Source organism: Cardiocondyla obscurior, linkage group LG25, assembly GCF_019399895.1.
Source record: "Cardiocondyla obscurior isolate alpha-2009 linkage group LG25, Cobs3.1, whole genome shotgun sequence".
In the NCBI taxonomy this organism is placed as follows: domain Eukaryota; kingdom Metazoa; phylum Arthropoda; class Insecta; order Hymenoptera; family Formicidae; genus Cardiocondyla; species Cardiocondyla obscurior.
In genome coordinates this window covers 90,830-108,979 of record NC_091888.1, presented here as the reverse complement: position 1 = coordinate 108,979, position 18,150 = coordinate 90,830, and the positions used below count along the sequence as shown (strand labels likewise).

The 18,150-nt window shown below is 36.3% G+C and overlaps 5 protein-coding genes across 6 annotated transcripts; 3 read left to right on the top strand and 2 right to left on the bottom strand.

The window, feature by feature from the left end:
- The first annotated feature begins 219 nt into the window (after positions 1-219).
- Rps29 (ribosomal protein S29) lies at positions 220-1,169 on the top strand. The gene is made up of 3 exons (XM_070672276.1): positions 220-377; positions 829-928; positions 1,003-1,169. Exons 1-3 carry the CDS (start codon positions 316-318, stop codon positions 1,009-1,011), a joined length of 171 nt encoding a protein of 56 aa, XP_070528377.1. The 5' UTR covers positions 220-315; the 3' UTR covers positions 1,012-1,169.
- A 201-nt stretch (positions 1,170-1,370) lies between these two features.
- Dus2 (Dihydrouridine synthase 2) lies at positions 1,371-4,064 on the top strand. The gene is made up of 6 exons (XM_070672252.1): positions 1,371-1,744; positions 1,833-2,018; positions 2,160-2,673; positions 2,763-3,008; positions 3,074-3,412; positions 3,494-4,064. The coding sequence occupies exons 2-6, from the start codon at positions 1,838-1,840 to the stop codon at positions 3,603-3,605; spliced, it is 1,392 nt and encodes a 463-aa protein (XP_070528353.1). The 5' UTR covers positions 1,371-1,744; positions 1,833-1,837; the 3' UTR covers positions 3,606-4,064.
- Positions 4,065-4,144: 80 nt separating this feature from the next.
- On the bottom strand, positions 4,145-8,498 carry Glct (ceramide glucosyltransferase). The gene is made up of 2 exons (XM_070672256.1): positions 8,083-8,498; positions 4,145-8,006 (listed from the first exon to the last, which is right to left on the bottom strand). Exon 2 carries the CDS (start codon positions 7,513-7,515, stop codon positions 6,319-6,321), a length of 1,197 nt encoding a protein of 398 aa, XP_070528357.1. The 5' UTR covers positions 7,516-8,006; positions 8,083-8,498; the 3' UTR covers positions 4,145-6,318.
- A 779-nt stretch (positions 8,499-9,277) lies between these two features.
- Positions 9,278-10,689, top strand: Acbp1 (Acyl-CoA binding protein 1). The gene is made up of 3 exons (XM_070672275.1): positions 9,278-9,625; positions 10,053-10,167; positions 10,260-10,689. Exons 1-3 carry the CDS (start codon positions 9,611-9,613, stop codon positions 10,397-10,399), a joined length of 270 nt encoding a protein of 89 aa, XP_070528376.1. The 5' UTR covers positions 9,278-9,610; the 3' UTR covers positions 10,400-10,689.
- A 603-nt stretch (positions 10,690-11,292) lies between these two features.
- Positions 11,293-18,112, bottom strand: LOC139111766 (dnaJ homolog subfamily B member 6). 2 transcript variants are annotated; one of them, XM_070672266.1, is made up of 8 exons: positions 17,884-18,112; positions 14,757-14,863; positions 14,486-14,595; positions 13,627-13,737; positions 12,656-12,832; positions 12,307-12,571; positions 12,113-12,202; positions 11,293-11,760 (listed from the first exon to the last, which is right to left on the bottom strand). In XM_070672266.1, the coding sequence occupies exons 2-8, from the start codon at positions 14,819-14,821 to the stop codon at positions 11,595-11,597; spliced, it is 984 nt and encodes a 327-aa protein (XP_070528367.1). In that variant the 5' UTR covers positions 14,822-14,863; positions 17,884-18,112; the 3' UTR covers positions 11,293-11,594. The 2 variants fall into 2 exon arrangements, with proteins under 2 accessions (XP_070528367.1, XP_070528368.1); XM_070672267.1 differs by lacking the exon at positions 13,627-13,737 and having other exon boundaries at positions 17,884-18,104.
- Positions 18,113-18,150: the final 38 nt, after the last annotated feature.

Genomic DNA, 18,150 nt, shown 5'->3' with positions numbered 1-18,150 from the left:
CATTTATTTTTGAATTTTTTACTGTTTATAATTCATAAAATTCTCCAAAAGAAGTTTTTCTCTAAAGTGTAAGAAATTTTTGTTTTTATCATATTAATATTTATCTCTTACGAGGAACTGCAATTAATACACACATTTTTTTCATAATAAGCAATTATGGAATTAAGCTATATTTCGCGCTTTTTCAATTCTTGATAATCACGTGACTGAATGGTGGCTCCGTCATAATTTCCATTGCACTTCCTGTGGCTTCCTGTCTTTCACTCTTTTACGTCCGCGAGTTCGTTAGAGAAAAACGTGGTCACACGTGCGAACATGGGTTTCCAAAATATCTGGTATTCACATCCACGAAAATACGGTCAAGGATCTAGATCCTGGTTAGTAGAACAATTTTTCTATTTGCGATAGCATTTTTTCCCAGTAATTATTCTTTCTTGACGCGTAAATTTGGGCGAGCTCGCAGATCGATTTGCATGGCGTCACTATCAATAAAAGTTAATAAATAGGTCAGATTATAGTCGAAAATACATCAATTAAAATTTGGAATAATTTTATATACGTTTATTGTCATCATTAGTTGTTACATATACAAAAGATGTATATAAGTTATGCACCTCTATACAACCTAACCTCCAAATTGTACCGTTGTTGAATTTAAAACGAATAATAAACTGGATTGGGACTAGATGTATCTAGCTTGTTGCAGAATGTTCTATGCGTAGAGATTAAAATAATTGTAGTTGAGACATTAAGTCTCTTCAATATCGATATTTGTTATGCGTGATTATATGTATATACATATATAACTTAAAATTAATTTTGTTACAGCCGTGCCTGTGCAAACAGACATGGGCTCATTCGCAAATACGGCCTAAACATCTGCCGACAGTGCTTCAGGGAATATGCGGCTGATATTGGTTTCAAGAAGGTAGTATCGGTTTTTTATTAATTATAATTTAAAGTAAGAGACTTCATATAACTCGTGTATTTTTTGTTTTACAGCTGGATTAAGCACAATGTAGAAATAGTTGAAACAATTTGCTGAAAATTATTGCAACTTTCCCGCCTTCACCATGGGACTGAATTGGTGGTTGAAATATGTAAAGATTATAACATCTGGCTTTACATTATCACGCAATTTTAAAGTGAATATATTTATGTCAATGTAATTACATTCTGTACACTGTCTTTCTACATCCCTTCAATACACAAAATACAATAAAATGATTTCGTTAATCTTTGTGTGGGTACAAGAAAAGCGATTGAAACGATGCAATGTTTAAATTATCGCTATAAAAAGGCATAAAATATTATTGCATATAAACACATGGTTAGTTTTAGAATCGATTACATTTTCTGTGATTTGATACAATCCATTTAAGAAAAAAATCAATGGAAACATTAATACTTGGTTATAATTATTTCTACATAAAAAATTCTGCAGAAAAAGTTTAAACCTTTTATTAAAAAATTTTAATTATTATAAAATAAAACAAATTAATATTGTCAATTTGGCAGCACTGTGGCAACGAGGAAAGACGAGATGGACGAAAGAGGGCAGGTGAGCGCATAGGTTACATTTGATGCTGCGATTAGCGATATCGTGGAGTGTTGCTTGAGACTCGACTTTCAGGTTATGAACAATTTGAACATAAAATAACATTATGGTGTGGAGCTGTGGTTAATTAAAAAAAAAAAAAATAATTGAGCTGCGCGGAAAAAAGAAATTCATAGATAAAAATAGGTAAATAATCGTAAATTATTGCAAGACTTACGTTTTATACTTTCATTAACAATAATATATAAATAATATATACCGCAACATATTGCAGCTACCATGGAAGATAATCCAGCTGCGAAAAAGAAACTGGATTATCGCGACAAACTTATCCTCGCGCCCATGGTGCGCATCGGAACCCTTCCGATGCGTTTGCTCGCTCTAGATTACGGTGCGGATATCGTTTATACCGAGGAGTTGATCGACAGAAAACTGCTTCGTTCGATTCGCCGAGAGAACGGTAAAATATAGCTTTTCCTTTCGTTCAGTAGGATTAATTCTATAAACATTTATACATCTTACATATAGATAAGCAAGTAAAATATTTTCCGTGCAATTGTGCTCTAAATCTTAATCATTAAATTAATGTTAATGTTTACAGATGTCTTAGGCACTGTGGATTATATCGATAAGACAGATGGTACGATAGTGTTTCGTACTTGCTCTCGAGAGCGAGATCGCGTTGTTCTTCAAATTGGCACATCCGATCCGGGGAGAGCCGCCGAAGTTGCCCGTATGGTAGAAAACGACGTCGCGGGCATAGACGTTAACATGGGTTGTCCAAAGAAATTTTCGATACTTGGAGGAATGGGTGCTTCTCTTCTCAGCGAACCTAAGAAGGCAACTGACATATTACAGAAATTAATCGAGACTGTAACTATACCGATCACGTGCAAAATACGCATTCTACCTGACGTTGAGGAAACTCTGCGACTTTGCGACACCCTTGCCTCGACTGGTATCGCAGCAATTGCCGTCCATGGTCGTACTATAGAGGAAAGACCGCAGCATCCGAATCGCAATCATGTCCTCAAAAAGATCGCGGCTAGACTCTCGATACCGGTTATCGCGAACGGTGGATCTAAGGATATTCAAAAATATTCTGACGTGCTTAGGTAACACTTTAATACGTGTGTATCTATGCATTCTGTAAAAAAAGCAATTATTTAATTTGTTAAAATTTTGTTAAAACATTTTCTCACAGGTTTAAAGAGGAAACGGGCTGCAATAGCGTAATGCTTGCTCGTGCTGCCGAGTGGAACTGCTCGATATTTCGTAAAGAAGGCACTCTACCAATGGAAGATGTTATAAAGTCGTATTTGAAGTATGCGGTTGACTGTGACAATTCACCTTCCAATACTAAATACTGCGTGCAAAATATTTTACGGGAGCTGCAAGAATCTCCTCTAGGTAGAAGGTTCCTTGATGCACAAACGCTGGAACAAATATGGTAAGTGTTACAATCTATTATTTTTTTACTATATTTTCTTATTGTTTGATAAATGTATTTTTCAGTCAAGTGTGGGGACTCGATGATTATTGCCGATCTAAAAATAAAGAATTTCGAAATAGAGGTTTATTAGGTCGCTTTCAAATAACGCCAGGTATCTTCGATAAAGATATAAATAATGGTGTTTCTCATAAAAGAAAAATTTACGAAGAAGACGTTTCTTTAATGCGTTGTGCTTTTTTGAGAAACTGTTATGTAACAGACTCAGAGCTACCGAAGTCGAAGTTACTTAAATGGACCAAGGAAAATCATAAAAAAATGCCAGTATATAACACGCGTCAGGAAAATAAACTTTTCAGCTCTGTTGTTACAGTAGATGGCAGAAAATATGGTTCCTCTTTCTGGTAAGCTATAACATTAAAATAATACGTTTCTTCGTTTCTTTCTTTTTTACTTTAATGTCTCTTTTTCTTTTTTTCTTTTAGGGAAAAAAATAAAAAGTGGGCTGAACAAGGTGCTGCTTTGGTGTGTCTTTACTTTTTAGGAATTGTCGACGAAAAAAGTCTTACTGCTGGCGGCAATATTATTTCGACGTAATAGTTGCTTTATTCGATTTATTTCAGTAATCATTTTTTTATATGGTAAAATTTGCCGTCGTAATTTTTGTTAATAGCAAGCGTAAAAATTGAAATTTTATACATTCCAGTTCTTATCCGATATTATTTCATTTATTTATTGTAATATATGACTAAAGTGAAGTAAAGACTGATGACGTATCGCGTATAAAACGTTTCACTTTGTGCATGTGCCATCAACGATAAGAGAAATAAGGTTGTATATAAATATTAGAATATATAAATAAATTTTGTAAAAATACGAAAAGATTTAAACATATTTTTATATTGTAAATAAGTAAATAAATAAATTTTGTTAACTCTTTACTTCTCAAATAGTACAGTGAATTGTTAAGGCTCCTGTTTACTCATTACTACTAGTATCTTAAATTTTGATATTAATTCTCAATCAAATTTCCATAAATATGAATTTTATCCAAGTAATGTATATTAAAAACATTGTATTAAACTTTCTCGACATATAAGAAGGGAATGTAAAATAGAACATAATAGAATAGAGGATATGCTGCATCGCTAAAATAGCTTTTATACAAAAAAACTGCGCCTTATTGAGCATATATTTAAACGGAAATTAATACGTGGCAAACTTTTTTTTTTTAATTTTTTAAATATTTATTTGTTGATGCATCAAGGCATCACGTACGAGCGATTTAATCAATTTTATTTTTGCACATAAAACTTCTGAATTTCAATTTTAGCTAATATTTTATGTCATTTATGTTACGTTTACTTTAACATTCTCAATTTATATTTTACACTGCTATCAATAAAGTTCGAAATACAAATAAAATTGATTAAATCGATTTTTTTGATGATGGACTTCATTATGTAAAATATAGAACAGAATCAATAAAACTAGACGAATTTGTCTACACGTAACAAGTTTAAGCGTACACCGATCAACCGCATATTAAGTGTAAAGATGCAAAAGTGTGAACAATTTGTTATATGATAAATTTTTTTTCATGTGTCGATTGATTGCAGAAAGAGTAATTGTTAAATTTGTAAAAAAATTCGTTTTAAAACATTTAAAAACTTAAAAACATAAATCGTATGCGCAAGAAATGAAGTTTTTTAACGAAAGTTTCTCAAGTAAGAGTTTGGATAATTTTTCACTAATTCATATATTTCAAATTAATTGTAGAGAAAAGCTTATATTTTCCTATTACGTATTTAATTATTTTATCTATTTTACCTATATCAGCTTTATTTATATTTAATAAATATATTTAAATATGATATATTTATATATACGAATATATACGTGTACATCTATATACAAGTTAATAAATAAATTTTATTTTTTTAATTAATAAACTATATACGTGACATTTTTAAAGAGCGCGTTATAATTGGCATGAAAATTAACGGGATTTAAATTTTCTAACTCTTACTCGAAAAACTTGTATTAAATTAAGTCTCATGCCATTTTGTAAAATAAGATAAGATTATGTTTATCGGAAAATTTTTCTTTGATCTCCCTCTTAGTCTAGTATAATAAAAGTTTCGTTATAGCAGAATGGAATAATTCCAAATTTACAAAAAGACCTTCGAAGTAGAAACTGGAATTATTCCATCGTACTGTACATTCTTTGTTGAATTTTAAGTCGGTTCAACATGATAAAAATAAAATTGCGTGCCGTTTTAAATGCTTTAGCATGATATCGTCATCTCCATAAGAAAATGGATGACCAAGTAAAATAAAAAAAAAAATTGTGTAAAGTTTAATAATTAATTTAAAATTGATTCACACTATTAAACATTTTAGTAATTGAGCAGGAAGAAATTAAAATTCTATTGAGATACATTTTCTGTAAGATATATAACTTATTATTAGCTGCTTAGCCCGGTATTCACAGTCAGTTTTTATGCGCTATAAGATTTATCAGGGTTCATCCGTTTATGCAGAGGTTAGCAAACATCAATTCAGAAGTTATGATTCGATTTGCATATTTGAGAGAAAAAAAACAAATTAAGAACTCTGAATTAACTAGCGCAATAATTGTGCTAATTTGCTGCATAAATAATGCACCTTTAAGTTTATGTGCTAGTAAATCAACTGCAAAGCTGCATCTTGAAACATTATTAAACCCGCTATTCACAGCCGGTTTTTATTTCGAGAGACTGTCTTAAGTAATGCCTTAAGATGCTAATATTGGTCTGTCAATCACATAGGACCTGCTGAAAGGTTGAGATTAATTATTTAAGAAATTAATTACAAGAACCGGCTATAAATATCGGTTTAAATTGTCTGAAACATGATCGAGATAAAAATGGACTCTGAATACAGACTTGCATTATATGCATGACATAATTCGCTAAATTTCTTTACTTTTTATTCAATTTAAATGAAAAAGCTATCGGTATTAAAAAAGATTAACTTTTAATTTTCTCTCTATTAAGCAAAAGATAAAAGATGGGTGGGGCATAAAGAGAGAGAGAGAGAGAGAGAGAGAGAGAGAGAGAGAGAGAGAGAGAGAGAGAGAGAACGAGAGCAGATACAATGATTATAACATGTCACACAGCTATGCGCTTATCAGTAAAAAAAAAGAAGAAGAAAGCGCGCTGCTTTAAAATTTGTTTTATCTAATTTGACACATATGCATACGCACATGTATACACATACACACACGTACGCGCATCCTACTCATTCATACTCTCGCGTGCGTAAATTCTTAATATTTAATTTTCGCCTTAACTTCTTCAGCGACGCCGCCCCATTTGAGCTTGTAAACACGTGAGCGCCATTGTATGAGAGGATCCAGAACAGCCTGAAGAAAAAGATACGGCCTCGTGATCTCGCTGAGTAACCATCCGCAAACGAACTCGAGTTTGTTGAACGGCAGCGGGCCGTTCTGCACTAGGCACAACAGCGTCCAGTCGAACATAAACCACAAAAGTATGTGCACGAGATAAAAAACTAGAGAGTCCCAGTCGAAGAGGACGCTCGCCGCCCAAGATGCGAAACCGCCGAGCACGAGGCACTCGCTCAATGGCTCGAGAACGATGGTCGTGGGCAGCATCGCCACCCTGAGCTTAGCCCACCGTCGTAGTCGCGCCTGGAAGGAGTCGACCGCGCAGTGCCCGCTGTTCTGCATCGCTGGCTGCGAAGAAATCGTGATGCGCCAGCCGCGGTCGGTCAGCGACTTGGCGTAGAAAAAGTCCTCCGCGAGGTAGATGCTGAACGCCTTCAGACCGCCAACCTCGTCGAGCGAAGACTTCCTCAGGAGAGCCGACATCCCGGTGTGACAGTTTATCCGGAGCATGTCGGCGGCAAGGTACATGCGCGACAGCACCGTACCGAAGAAGATCTTCTCGTAGACGGCGGCGAAGCCCTCGCGGTCGCTGGTGAACGGCATCTGATGCACGAGAGCCACCCGGTCCGTCATATGCTGGACCATGTCCAGCAGGGTGTCCTCCTTGACGCGTATGCCGCTGTCGCTGATGAGCACGAGCTCGTACTTGGCAGCTTCGTACGCCGGCTGCATGTTGTTGATCTTCGGATTCACGCCGACTTTTATGCCGCCGACGAAGATGGTCGTCTCGACCTCCGGGTACTTGTCGACGAGCTTGTTCACCAGCATCAGCACAGGGTCGGATTCATCCTCGACGCAGAATAGTATTTCGTACCTGGGGTATTCCATAGTGAAGTAGGTTTCAAGGTTGTCGAAGAGGTTCGGGTCGACTCCCATCAGGGGCTTTATCACCGACACCCCCGGCAGCGGCGTCTCGTAGCTCGGTGACTGGTTCGTCTTCCGATGCAGCTTCCAGCGGCCGGCGATCAACGCCAACACGTGCACCACCCACATGCCTGACCAGAAGATCATGAAGACTACCGCGAACCCGTAGAGAGTATACAGCATGGAGTTCATTTTCCGAGATGCGGAAGGGAGCGAAGGGTGCTTTTCCAAGCCGCCGCGGATCACCTAAGGTGACGGCGTGCTCGTACCGGCGACACACCTCGTCTCCCTACCCAGCTTTCGTTCCGCTATTTCTCGCCTCGACCGGGCACCCTCGTAAGGACGCATCACGGGAGACGCGAAGAGTGGTCTCCGTGGGATCACCTCTCGTTTCCTCGGTTCGGCTCGACTTGTCACGACGACGACGACGACGACCACGAGGGCGGCGACGACGGCTACGTCCTCGCCTCTTGCAACGCATTCACCGGCTTCTAGCTCCCGTTGCTCACCTCGGCTTTAACCTCCTCGACCCGCCAATTGCGACCGCGTCAACTATGCGATCTCCTCGTTACTTTCGTGCCGAGTGAGTCCTCCCGATCGCAAGACAGCGTTGCTCTTCCCTGGGAGCCGATCGACGCACTGCGTTTCGCTTGCATCCTCGACGAGCTCGATCCCGTCCGGACCTGGTGACAGAAACGTCGTATAGTCGCCAACTTGACCGATCACTCCAAACCGTATCGCTTTGCCTCTGAATCACACCTCGCAACATCAACACTCCTCTCCGTGGTCGACGGTCGTATCAATTCGCACGCCCACCGACTCCCGCACTGTCATCTTATATTGACGAGTTGACAGTACTTGACAACCGGCTTTCGAGACGGCCGAATCGAGTTTTCGGTCGCCGCTGCGGTTCGACCCCGTTCGTCACGCGCGGATCTAACAAGGGAGAGAGAAGGACGGAGTGACGGGTGTCCGAGAGAGCGAGTCGATTTCCTTTACCTCTCCCCTCCCCGACGTGACGCGCGCAGTGATGCGATCATGCGTCCGTCAATTATTTTTTTTTTTTACCTTTTCATCGATGTGCATGCATACTAATCATAGCAACTAATACTTTAATTTCCTCACAGATGACTCACGCGTCATGAACACGAGACGCGGAACTCCTTGAAGCGGTCGGCCGCGCGGACAGAATGAAGTTACGCGTAGCCAGTCGGTTGCTAGCTCCAACGGAATGCCGACGAGCTGATAGGCTCATATGTCATCTCTTGCTTTGCGACGAGCGACGGCGGCTGCTTCTCTGCGTAAATGCAGTCAATTTTTAGAGGCTCGAGACCCAGTATGCTACTTTTTACTCTAACGCGTTTCTGTACGTTGGTTTCGGCAACGTCAGCTAATTGCCAAACAAAATATACGCTGAAGCCGCGGGCGTAGATAGAATGGTCGCACTTTGCCGCCTTAAGCCTAACGCACATCTAACACGCGACGTTACGTCGCAGCGATACTTGTATAGTATCTTTAGAAATATTCTCCGAGATAAAAATTAATCTATATTGATACAAAATAAATATAAGAGATACACAGTTCAAACTTATTCGCGTCGTATACTCAAACATGTTCCAATAACTTTCAACTTTCCTCGTTAAGACCTGTATTATAATTTCAACGTGATTTATCATTAAAAAAAAAAAATCAAAAACAATGTCTATCCAAATTAATGTTAATATTATTAAATAATTAAATAAAGCTCGTTTTAAAAATACGAATACATTATTTGAGTACACCATACAATATCTACATGCAGTTTCTTATAGTACCATCGCGATACGATGTGACAAAAGCTGTTCGAGTCATTTATCGACGTTTCTTAAATTATGCAAAAACAGTATAACGTTCAATTAAAAATTGACTGTAGCCTCAAGCTTAGTCAGACGTAAGTTCACTTATGTCTCTCGTGCAGCCATGTGTTGGTGCCAAGTTCTTGGCAGCGTGTATCGAGGTAGCGCGATTTTCCATGCTATCGTCACGCAAACATACATGCCGCGTGTACGTATACGTTCGCGATTATCGTCATCACATCTACCGAGTGATACCGGGGCCGGAAATTGGCATCAACGTATAGTCACGTACATAGTCGATCTTTCTTTTCCCTATCGTGGATTTGTGGACACGAGTGCCGCAACCGTAACCTCTCATATACCGCTACCTTTCAATCAGCATCTCAGTCGCCGCAATCTCGCGCGTCTAAACTATCTAAGAACGTAAAGCTGTCGAAGTGATACTCTTCGCTATGTCGCTGGACGAAGTAAGGACGACAAACAGGTTTTGCTTTAATAAACATATTCTTGCGTCGCTTCGTAAACAATTTTGGGCAATTTAGGAGAATTAAAATAGGTTAAAAAGAAATTGCGATGCTTATGTGTTGAGTCGAAATCATAATTGCAGCTTTATAATGAGATACAGGAGTTTTAATAAATAGATTAAAAAAGAAAAAAAAAAGAGAATAATTTAATATCTTATTTTTCATGAAATTAACATCTGCTTTCTTTTAAAAAATTAAATTCTCCAAATTGCTTACAATCTGTACTAAATTTGTAAACAATTTGCACAGTGACGTTAAAAAAGACATTTTTTTATCAAGTGATTTTAAGCATGTTTCTATATATATATATATATATATATATATATATATATATATATATATATATATATATATTTTTTTTTTTTTTCAGAAATTTAATGAGGCAGCTATAGCAGTAAAAGAACTGGCTACACAGCCGGAAGATGAAGATTTACTAGAGATATACGCGTTGTACAAGCAATCCACTATTGGTGACTGTAACACAGGTAATGTTTTCACAGAATTTTCACACTTACAATTAGTTTATTACACTACTTACATACAATTGCAACGATAATCCTTATAAATATTTTTTTAGAGAGACCGAGTATGTTGGACTTTAAAGGAAAAGCGAAATGGGATGCTTGGAATAAAAAAAAAGGTGTAGGACAAGAAACGGCGAAAGAACAATACATCGCTAAAGTGGAGGAATTAATTGCTTCGATCGGAAAGAAGTAGTAGTTGAATTTATTATTATGCCTACACGCGCACATAAAATATTCACGCGCGATCTCTTTTTCGATCGTTTTCCTATCGAAACTTTTTCACTAGTGACGAAGAAGCATCTGAAACATTATAAAATATTTCGCGCGTGCAACTAATCACATATACATAATGTATACATAGATAGGGTACGATACCAATTTTTCATTTAACTATGTACACGAACGTGCACCTTTTTATCTTTGTTTTTCTTAATGTAAAAATCTAATGATTTATTGGAATCAATAAAAAAGTTGCTTGCCGCATGTATCTTGTAACTCGTTTTTCCTTTCCAAGCAATATAATATAATTGGCTTCGCCGCGTGCGGTAGTCTCCATACTTCGACTTCGTATTCAACATAATTATTAATTAATAACGTATTTCTACAACACTTTTTTTTTCTCGTATCATTATATACACATATGTAAAATAATCGAAGGAAATATGAAATTCTTCTCAACAAAACATAGTTTCTCAACGATGTATTTCAGCGTGTACAGCTAAAACTTAAATAACGCTAGAACTAACGACAATAAAAATCCGCAGCGAGAAAAATAAATTATATTATTAATTAATATCAGATGTACAAGATAATTTTTTTTTTTTTAATTTTGAGAATTTATAAACTCTGCGTCAGTTCTGTAACCTAGCGATAATCGAGGCTCAAGTTAGCGAACAGCATCTGCTACGTCGTACAACTAGATAGAGACGAAGGATGTTATTTGTAAATTAGTCTCAATCCGCGGTGTAAATGATACACTATTGCAAAGTACTTAACTAAATTCAAACAACTCATTTTCACAAAGCTAGACGACTCAACGACGACGGATAATGGGCTGCTTCGTCCCCGAAATTAAAAGCTGACAAATGTATTGTTTTTTTTTTATTCGTATTCTTTTATGCTTTTTATTAAATAAATCACATGGATATGTTAAGCCAGTCGTTTTATAGATCACATCATATTCTTTCCCTTGTTATTCGTATACAAATTAGCAATTTTGTTCAATGATCAGTTATGAGTTTCTGTCAGATTAGATAATGATAGAATAGTATATATATATATACGTATAGTATCGATAGAATAAAATTTTTTTTTGGATTAAGTCAAGTGGATTAGGAACGCGCACTTTATTAATTTGGATACACGCAAAGAAGCCAAGAGCGAAATAATTATTTCCTCTTACTTCTATCGTGCTTCTTACTCATATGCGGATGATGACGCGTCTTTATTCTGCTAGCTTTTAGATAGTCGCCACAGGTAGCGTTCAAGCCGTGGTTATCCATCGTGTTATCGTTGACGTTCTCACAGATTTGACTCGTTGATGCTTCGCCGAACCTAACACACACACAAACAAACGGGATGACGGAAAATTGAATCTCATGTAAGAGGCTATTCGCTCTTGTTTTGTGTAAATTCCAATTATTAATGCTCTGATCACTCAGGCTTAGAGAGCCTATCTCACTATGATCGGTTATAAATTTCGATGAGTAACGCGCGATTAAGAGCATAACGACTGCCGTTGCATTCTCCACGAAACGATGAAAAACGACTATGCGAGGGGAGGAATCGTGTCGAGAGAGATATCAATACGAGTACGAGTACTTAAAACAGACGTTCAAATTGTGACGACAGGAATTTCTCAATTGCCAAGGAGAGATCGAGCGAATGAGATGTGTTTTAACTGTACGTTATTGACTGCGGTACGCCGTTCACTGTCTTCGATTTCAGTACATCATTTTCATAAGACATTATCGTTTCTTTTCCATTTTCATAAACTCTGTAAAAAGAGAAAAAAAAAACGTGAGAGCAAGGGTTACAAGTACATTTAAAAGATTAACTGGTAGATCGTGCTCGATATACGTTGCATCAAATATAACCTACTTTTTGGTTGTAATTTTCTTTCCGTCGATGAATCGAGTCGAGGTGCTGGTGCGTTTTACGGCAGCACCGCCGCTCATTCCATCGAAACTAGTAAAACTATTAAAGGAAGTGAAGCTTCCTGGGTTAGTGGCATTTTCCATCAAATTATTGAATGGTAAACGAAGGCCGAATTCAAAGGGTCCAAAGAAAGAAGTACTCAAACTATTATTAGCCGAGTGACCATGTCTCCCCCCGACATTTCTCCGAGGGCCTCCACCGTGAAAACCTGTAAGATTTAATACTGTTTAAACACCGTTCAACGAAAGATTTTAATTTTATTGTATTATTAATCGTAATATTACTGTCTCACCAGCAAATAAATCTTCGAAAGGCATCCCATCGAAAAATTCTCTAAATACTTCCTCGGGATCTCTAAAAACGAACGTGCCACCGAAGTGCGAATCAAAGTCATCTCCGTGGCGTCGTTTGCTTCCAGGCATTTGAAGACCTTCCTTGCCATACTGATCATAAACGCGCCTCTTTTTTTCTAAAAATGTCAAAACAAAACATTAATTGTTCGCCTTAATAATTATGATTCGTCATTTTAATTGTTTCTCTCAACCAAAGTCTAACAAGCGAGGCTTTTACAAGGCTTGCCAAAGGTTAGTCTTAAATTCCACTCGAATCTTTTTCGAGTTATATTTAAAGCTTACTTATCGAGATTTGTAATTCGGTGTGTAAGCTTGAAATACAACGCGACGACTTCAAATAGAATTTATCGTATATCGCTTCCTCATAGTAAATATGTCGCTTAGGTTTAGCTTGCTTGGCTAATGTAAAAATTGAATTTTTTAACAGGAGTGCGACTTCTTCGAGTCAAGTTATAATTCGCTAGTTAGTTAGCACACGCTGACAATAGAATGCAGGCAGGATTAATCGTAACATAATATCGTCAAATATTAGATATAATAATATTTAAAACCAGAAAAAAAAAGTTAGGTATAAGCGATCGGATATGCGTTACATCTTGACAATCGTATTCAGCGAAATTGTTTCGATTAAAGTTGGATTATGGATCAAATAAGCACGATTTTTAAATAAATAGTTAGGTCGCGTTGTAATTTAATTTGCAACTTAAAGTTGCTAAATATTCTAGCCGTTATGCCAAACGTGTTTCGCGCCTGTTTTTTGTTCAACACTTTCGGAAGATAAGAAGAAGAGACGCGAAAGAACATATATAATTGTATTACGTTAATTAAGGTAAGTAAAAAAAAAAACTAAGAAATAATGCTCCGAGCACTCGGCAAATCGTATCAATTTTTTTTTTTTTTTTAATGGTACCGAAATATCGTTGAAACGGAGAATCAAAGAAACTCCGGAAGGTGAATCCACGGCCGGGCCTTGACGCTGCCCTCTGATACAAGCGCTGATCGTAAGTACGTCTCTTCACATCTGGAAAGATTGTCTATATCGCCCCAATCTCTTTTTCGTTACACACGCACGAAATACGCATACATCTCTCGTTCATTTGCACACGAGTGCATTCAAATTATTTTTTTTTTTTTTATTTAAACGACTATCCGCAATCTGTGTATGCTAAAAAGTAACTTTTCATCTTATCATTTTTACATTAAAAAAAGATAACGGCTACTCAGTGGAATTTAATCACGGTTATTCTACAAAACTGAGGTTTTTGCGATTTTCCTAATTTTGCGACGTAACTTAAGAAATATTTTTATGTTTCTTATGTATAATTAGGTATGTTTTTCAACTATCTTTTATACGAAGCCACGCCGTCATTCAAAAGCATGTAATTGATTAAATAAATTTAAATTAATTAGCGCAATTTCGTATAATTAAATTGATATTAATAATAGACTGTTTGCATTTAGAAATTCTATCTTCAGTTTTAAAACTGAGACTACATTGTAAAATTGATCGAAAAATAAGCGCACGGTTTCAGATATAAATTATACCACTTATAACATGCAAGTTAATATCTGATGAAATTTAAATTTGTGGCTATTGTTTCACGTACAGAGTTTTATCTTTATTAAAAATCTATATCATCGAATAGCGGCATAGATCTATAGAATGTAAAATTGTCTTCGTCGCTGAAACATCTTTTCTTACCGCATTTCATTCGGTTAGAATCACTATTACTATTGTTTCGGGTCACATGCTAACGACATGTACATACCATCGCTTAAGACCTCGTACGCTTCTGAAATTTCCTTGAATTTTCTATTTGCTTCTTCCAAATTATCTGGATTCTTATCTGGATGCCATTTCAATGCCAACTTTCTATATCTGTGAAACGAAAATATATCGAATATTAGCATTAGCAAAGTTCGTCAGAAATATGACTAAACGCAATTATTTCAAAATATTGCGCGACTTAGTTTGAAGATTATTTGCAGGCCAGGCAAAAGAAAATATAAGATAAACGAAGAGCTAAATTTCAAACTTACGCTTTTTTTATATCAGCGCCGCTAGCAGTACGTTGTACTTCGAGCACTTTGTAATAATCGACCATCGTTTGGCACGTTCGAGGACGAATCAGGGCCTAGGAAACCACCTGTCGAGCAAAACAAGATAATCAATAAATGCAAGTATCAGAGATTCACCTGTTCGCAAATGTCACAATATCCAATCAAGATCCAATCCTCTGTTACGACTCTAATTAATTGCGTATTATAATTGGATCAAACGTGAGCAGCTCGCTGTATCATATTTCCATATCGCGTTTATATATATACTAACACATTAAAATCAATAATGCACGTTATTAGATAGTATTATTATAATATTGAAGCTCGAGTAAATGATGTACGAATATCGAAGTAGATAATACAATTAATTTTCATCATTTTTTTTTTTTTTGCAATTTTTGTAATATATATATATTTTAAAGAAACCTGTACAACAATTCATACTTTTTAAGTGTAAATTAATAAAATGAGCTACTAAAGCCTCAAGTCTAAAATAAATTGAGCTGTAATGCTTCAAGATGTTAATACAACGCTCTGAGTAGTTCACACCTCAATACTCTATTTAAGAGGGTTTAAAATATATGAAGGCTGGCCTTCTCAACGTGATAAATTCTTAGCAGTAGTTGAAATAGTTGCTGTTTGGCTCGTTTCATATTAAATGCAATCGAATTAAAATTGGAAGCGATGCGAGAAAAACGACCGGAGATGCACGTGCGTCTCCATGATCTTTCATCTATAGCACTCGACTATACTATTACGCCTGTAATAACTGGCACTCGGCCAAATAGAATCGCTCACACGCACTCTTTTTTTTTTTTTAATTTGTTAAAGAGAAAACGATCTCACTTGACGGCCACTGGACACATCTTTCTTAGCAAAAACCGCGCGGCCGAAAAAAAAAGTATACGTGTCTTTTTTACCTAAGAATAAGTGCAAAGTCGTTCGCACGAGTGATTCACTCCACTTTGGGATTCGATTTTGGCCTACCTATACGTGCTACCTACGCGCACACGTATCTCTCCGTCTTTGTCAGTTTGTCTACTTGTTTCAGACTTTCAGATGAAGTCGCAGTCAGCACATTCGTCACCGCAACGTGGGTGCTTCATAACGTGGCTGCATAATAGTTGATCTAATGAACCTGCTGCGTATAACGAAAAAGTTTTCTAGCTTTTAGAAAACCTAGGTTCGAGCCTTGTCTAAAATAAAATCTTTCAAGTTCCTTGTACTTTATATAAGACTCCCTCTCCCATTTACTAAATTAATTACCTCTGCAAAACAGCAAGTAGAAACGAAAAAAAAAAACATTGTTAAATGTCTCTCAGCTAAGCGAACCTGCAAATTTAATTGTACTTCTAAGAGAACCTTCTTCGCGCGGGGAAAAGGGTTCCACGAATATGCGAATATAATGAAAAAAAAAAAAAAAAAAAAGGGATATGCATTTGCGAGAAACCTGCCGTGAGAGAAATGATTCTCAGTGGGCGTTCTTAGGTGTTCTTGCAGAGCAACGTGACGTCAGTTTTACCTATTTGGCCAGAAAACGACGTATCGCGAAAGCAAAGAATCACGCGCGAGCAATAATTGCAAACAATTTCTTTTTTTTTTTTTTTCTTGTACATTATCCTTGCGTCTCGAGATAACGCTATAATTTTTCATTAAACTTTTCGATATTGAAAGTCTTTGGAAAAGTTGTCCGGAAACTTGTGGGTTTTTTTTTCGGAGTAAATATACGTTAACACTGTTATATCGCGAGGCAAAAAATAGAAAATTAATTAAAGATAACGAATAATGCACATTATTTCCGAGATATAATTTATGACAAAAAGTTTTAATTTAATTGACATATGCGTGTAATTTAGTATTGTTGCAAGTTAATAAAATTAAAATAACAAGTGAGAAATAATAGATAAATTTCTCAAGGATCTTTCAGCTTAAATTGAATTCATAAGTTTGACGACAATAACAGAGAAATAAAGTTATGCTGTACTACATTAACTCAGACAGAAATGTTACAGAAGGTATACAAACATTTGATGTGTATACCTCGTAAGAACTTCTCCTTGTTGCAATACGTTTACAGTACTTATTTCAAGAAATATTCATTTTTATTCTGTAATAATTTTAATTTATGAATTATCTTCTCCAATTATTAAAATAATTTTAATATCAATTACTTTATATTATTACTTTCTACCAGAATAAACGGCGCGTTTTATGCTGAATATTGCCTCGATAATGCTACAATTTTTTGCAAGTACAAAGAATTCATTTATATAATGAAAATATTCTTGCTTTTGAAGAATACATTTTTATATACTTATGCAAACTAGTAAACAATAAATATATCAAAAATTTGCCTATCTGAAAACATTAGTAATATCATCAGTATTAATGTTAACCCGATTCATCATGACTTGTCGTTTAGCCAATTTTATCAACTGTAAACAGTCTGCTCTCATTTCCTACATTCCTAATTAAACTTTCGATATTTCTTTACACTAAGATATCCAAAAGAGCTTTAACAAACGACACAACTTAAAGATATAGCTTTCGATATGCAAAGCTATGATATTTATTTTGTTACATGTGCTGCAATAATTATTATCTGCTTGAATAGTCAAATTAAAAAAAAAAAAAAAGAAAAATAACCCTAAAGTTTTTCACACTAAAATATTCTTGATACAGAATCAAGAGATTGAGATTTTAGGCTCTAATACCGCTTTCTTTCAAGCACAAACACTTTTCAGTTACACAGTTTATTGAACTGAGACCCTCGTGTACGTGTTGAGACAGAATTGATAACAATTATTAATAAAATAAAGGCTAAACGCGGATCAAAAAAGACCGGAGCAATGTGTTTAATCTATCGATCCTTATCACTTATTGTGATGTGTAGTTGTGAGTTTAGCATCAGCTGCTCCCTAAGACACGAGCGCTCGAAGACTTGGGGAAGGAAAAAAAAAAGAAAAAAAACACACGTTTTTCTTTGACAGCTCGTTTTCTCGCACAAGTTCTGCAATGCGCGTGGAAATGCAAAAGAGTCCTACGAAAGCGACAATCAATTTCACGATTGCATGGTGTTCCGTTACAAATTGCTTGCGAGACTTACCACAAATGACTCCTGCCCGTTGCACGTTAATCGCCAACAGTCAATCGTACTCGCCAATCGATTTTAATGCTCCGAGGTAAAAAACAAACTAACCCCCCCGTTTCTATCGTTCAATTACAAAGGAAAGCACAAACACAGTTGCGAACAAAAGCAGAGAAACGTAACAATACCACGAAGTTACCTCTCAAACCACGGATGTGAAAATGCTAGAACAGTTGGATGGGGGGGTACGTGTGAGAAAGGGGTTTGATGCTAAGGGCCCGTTCA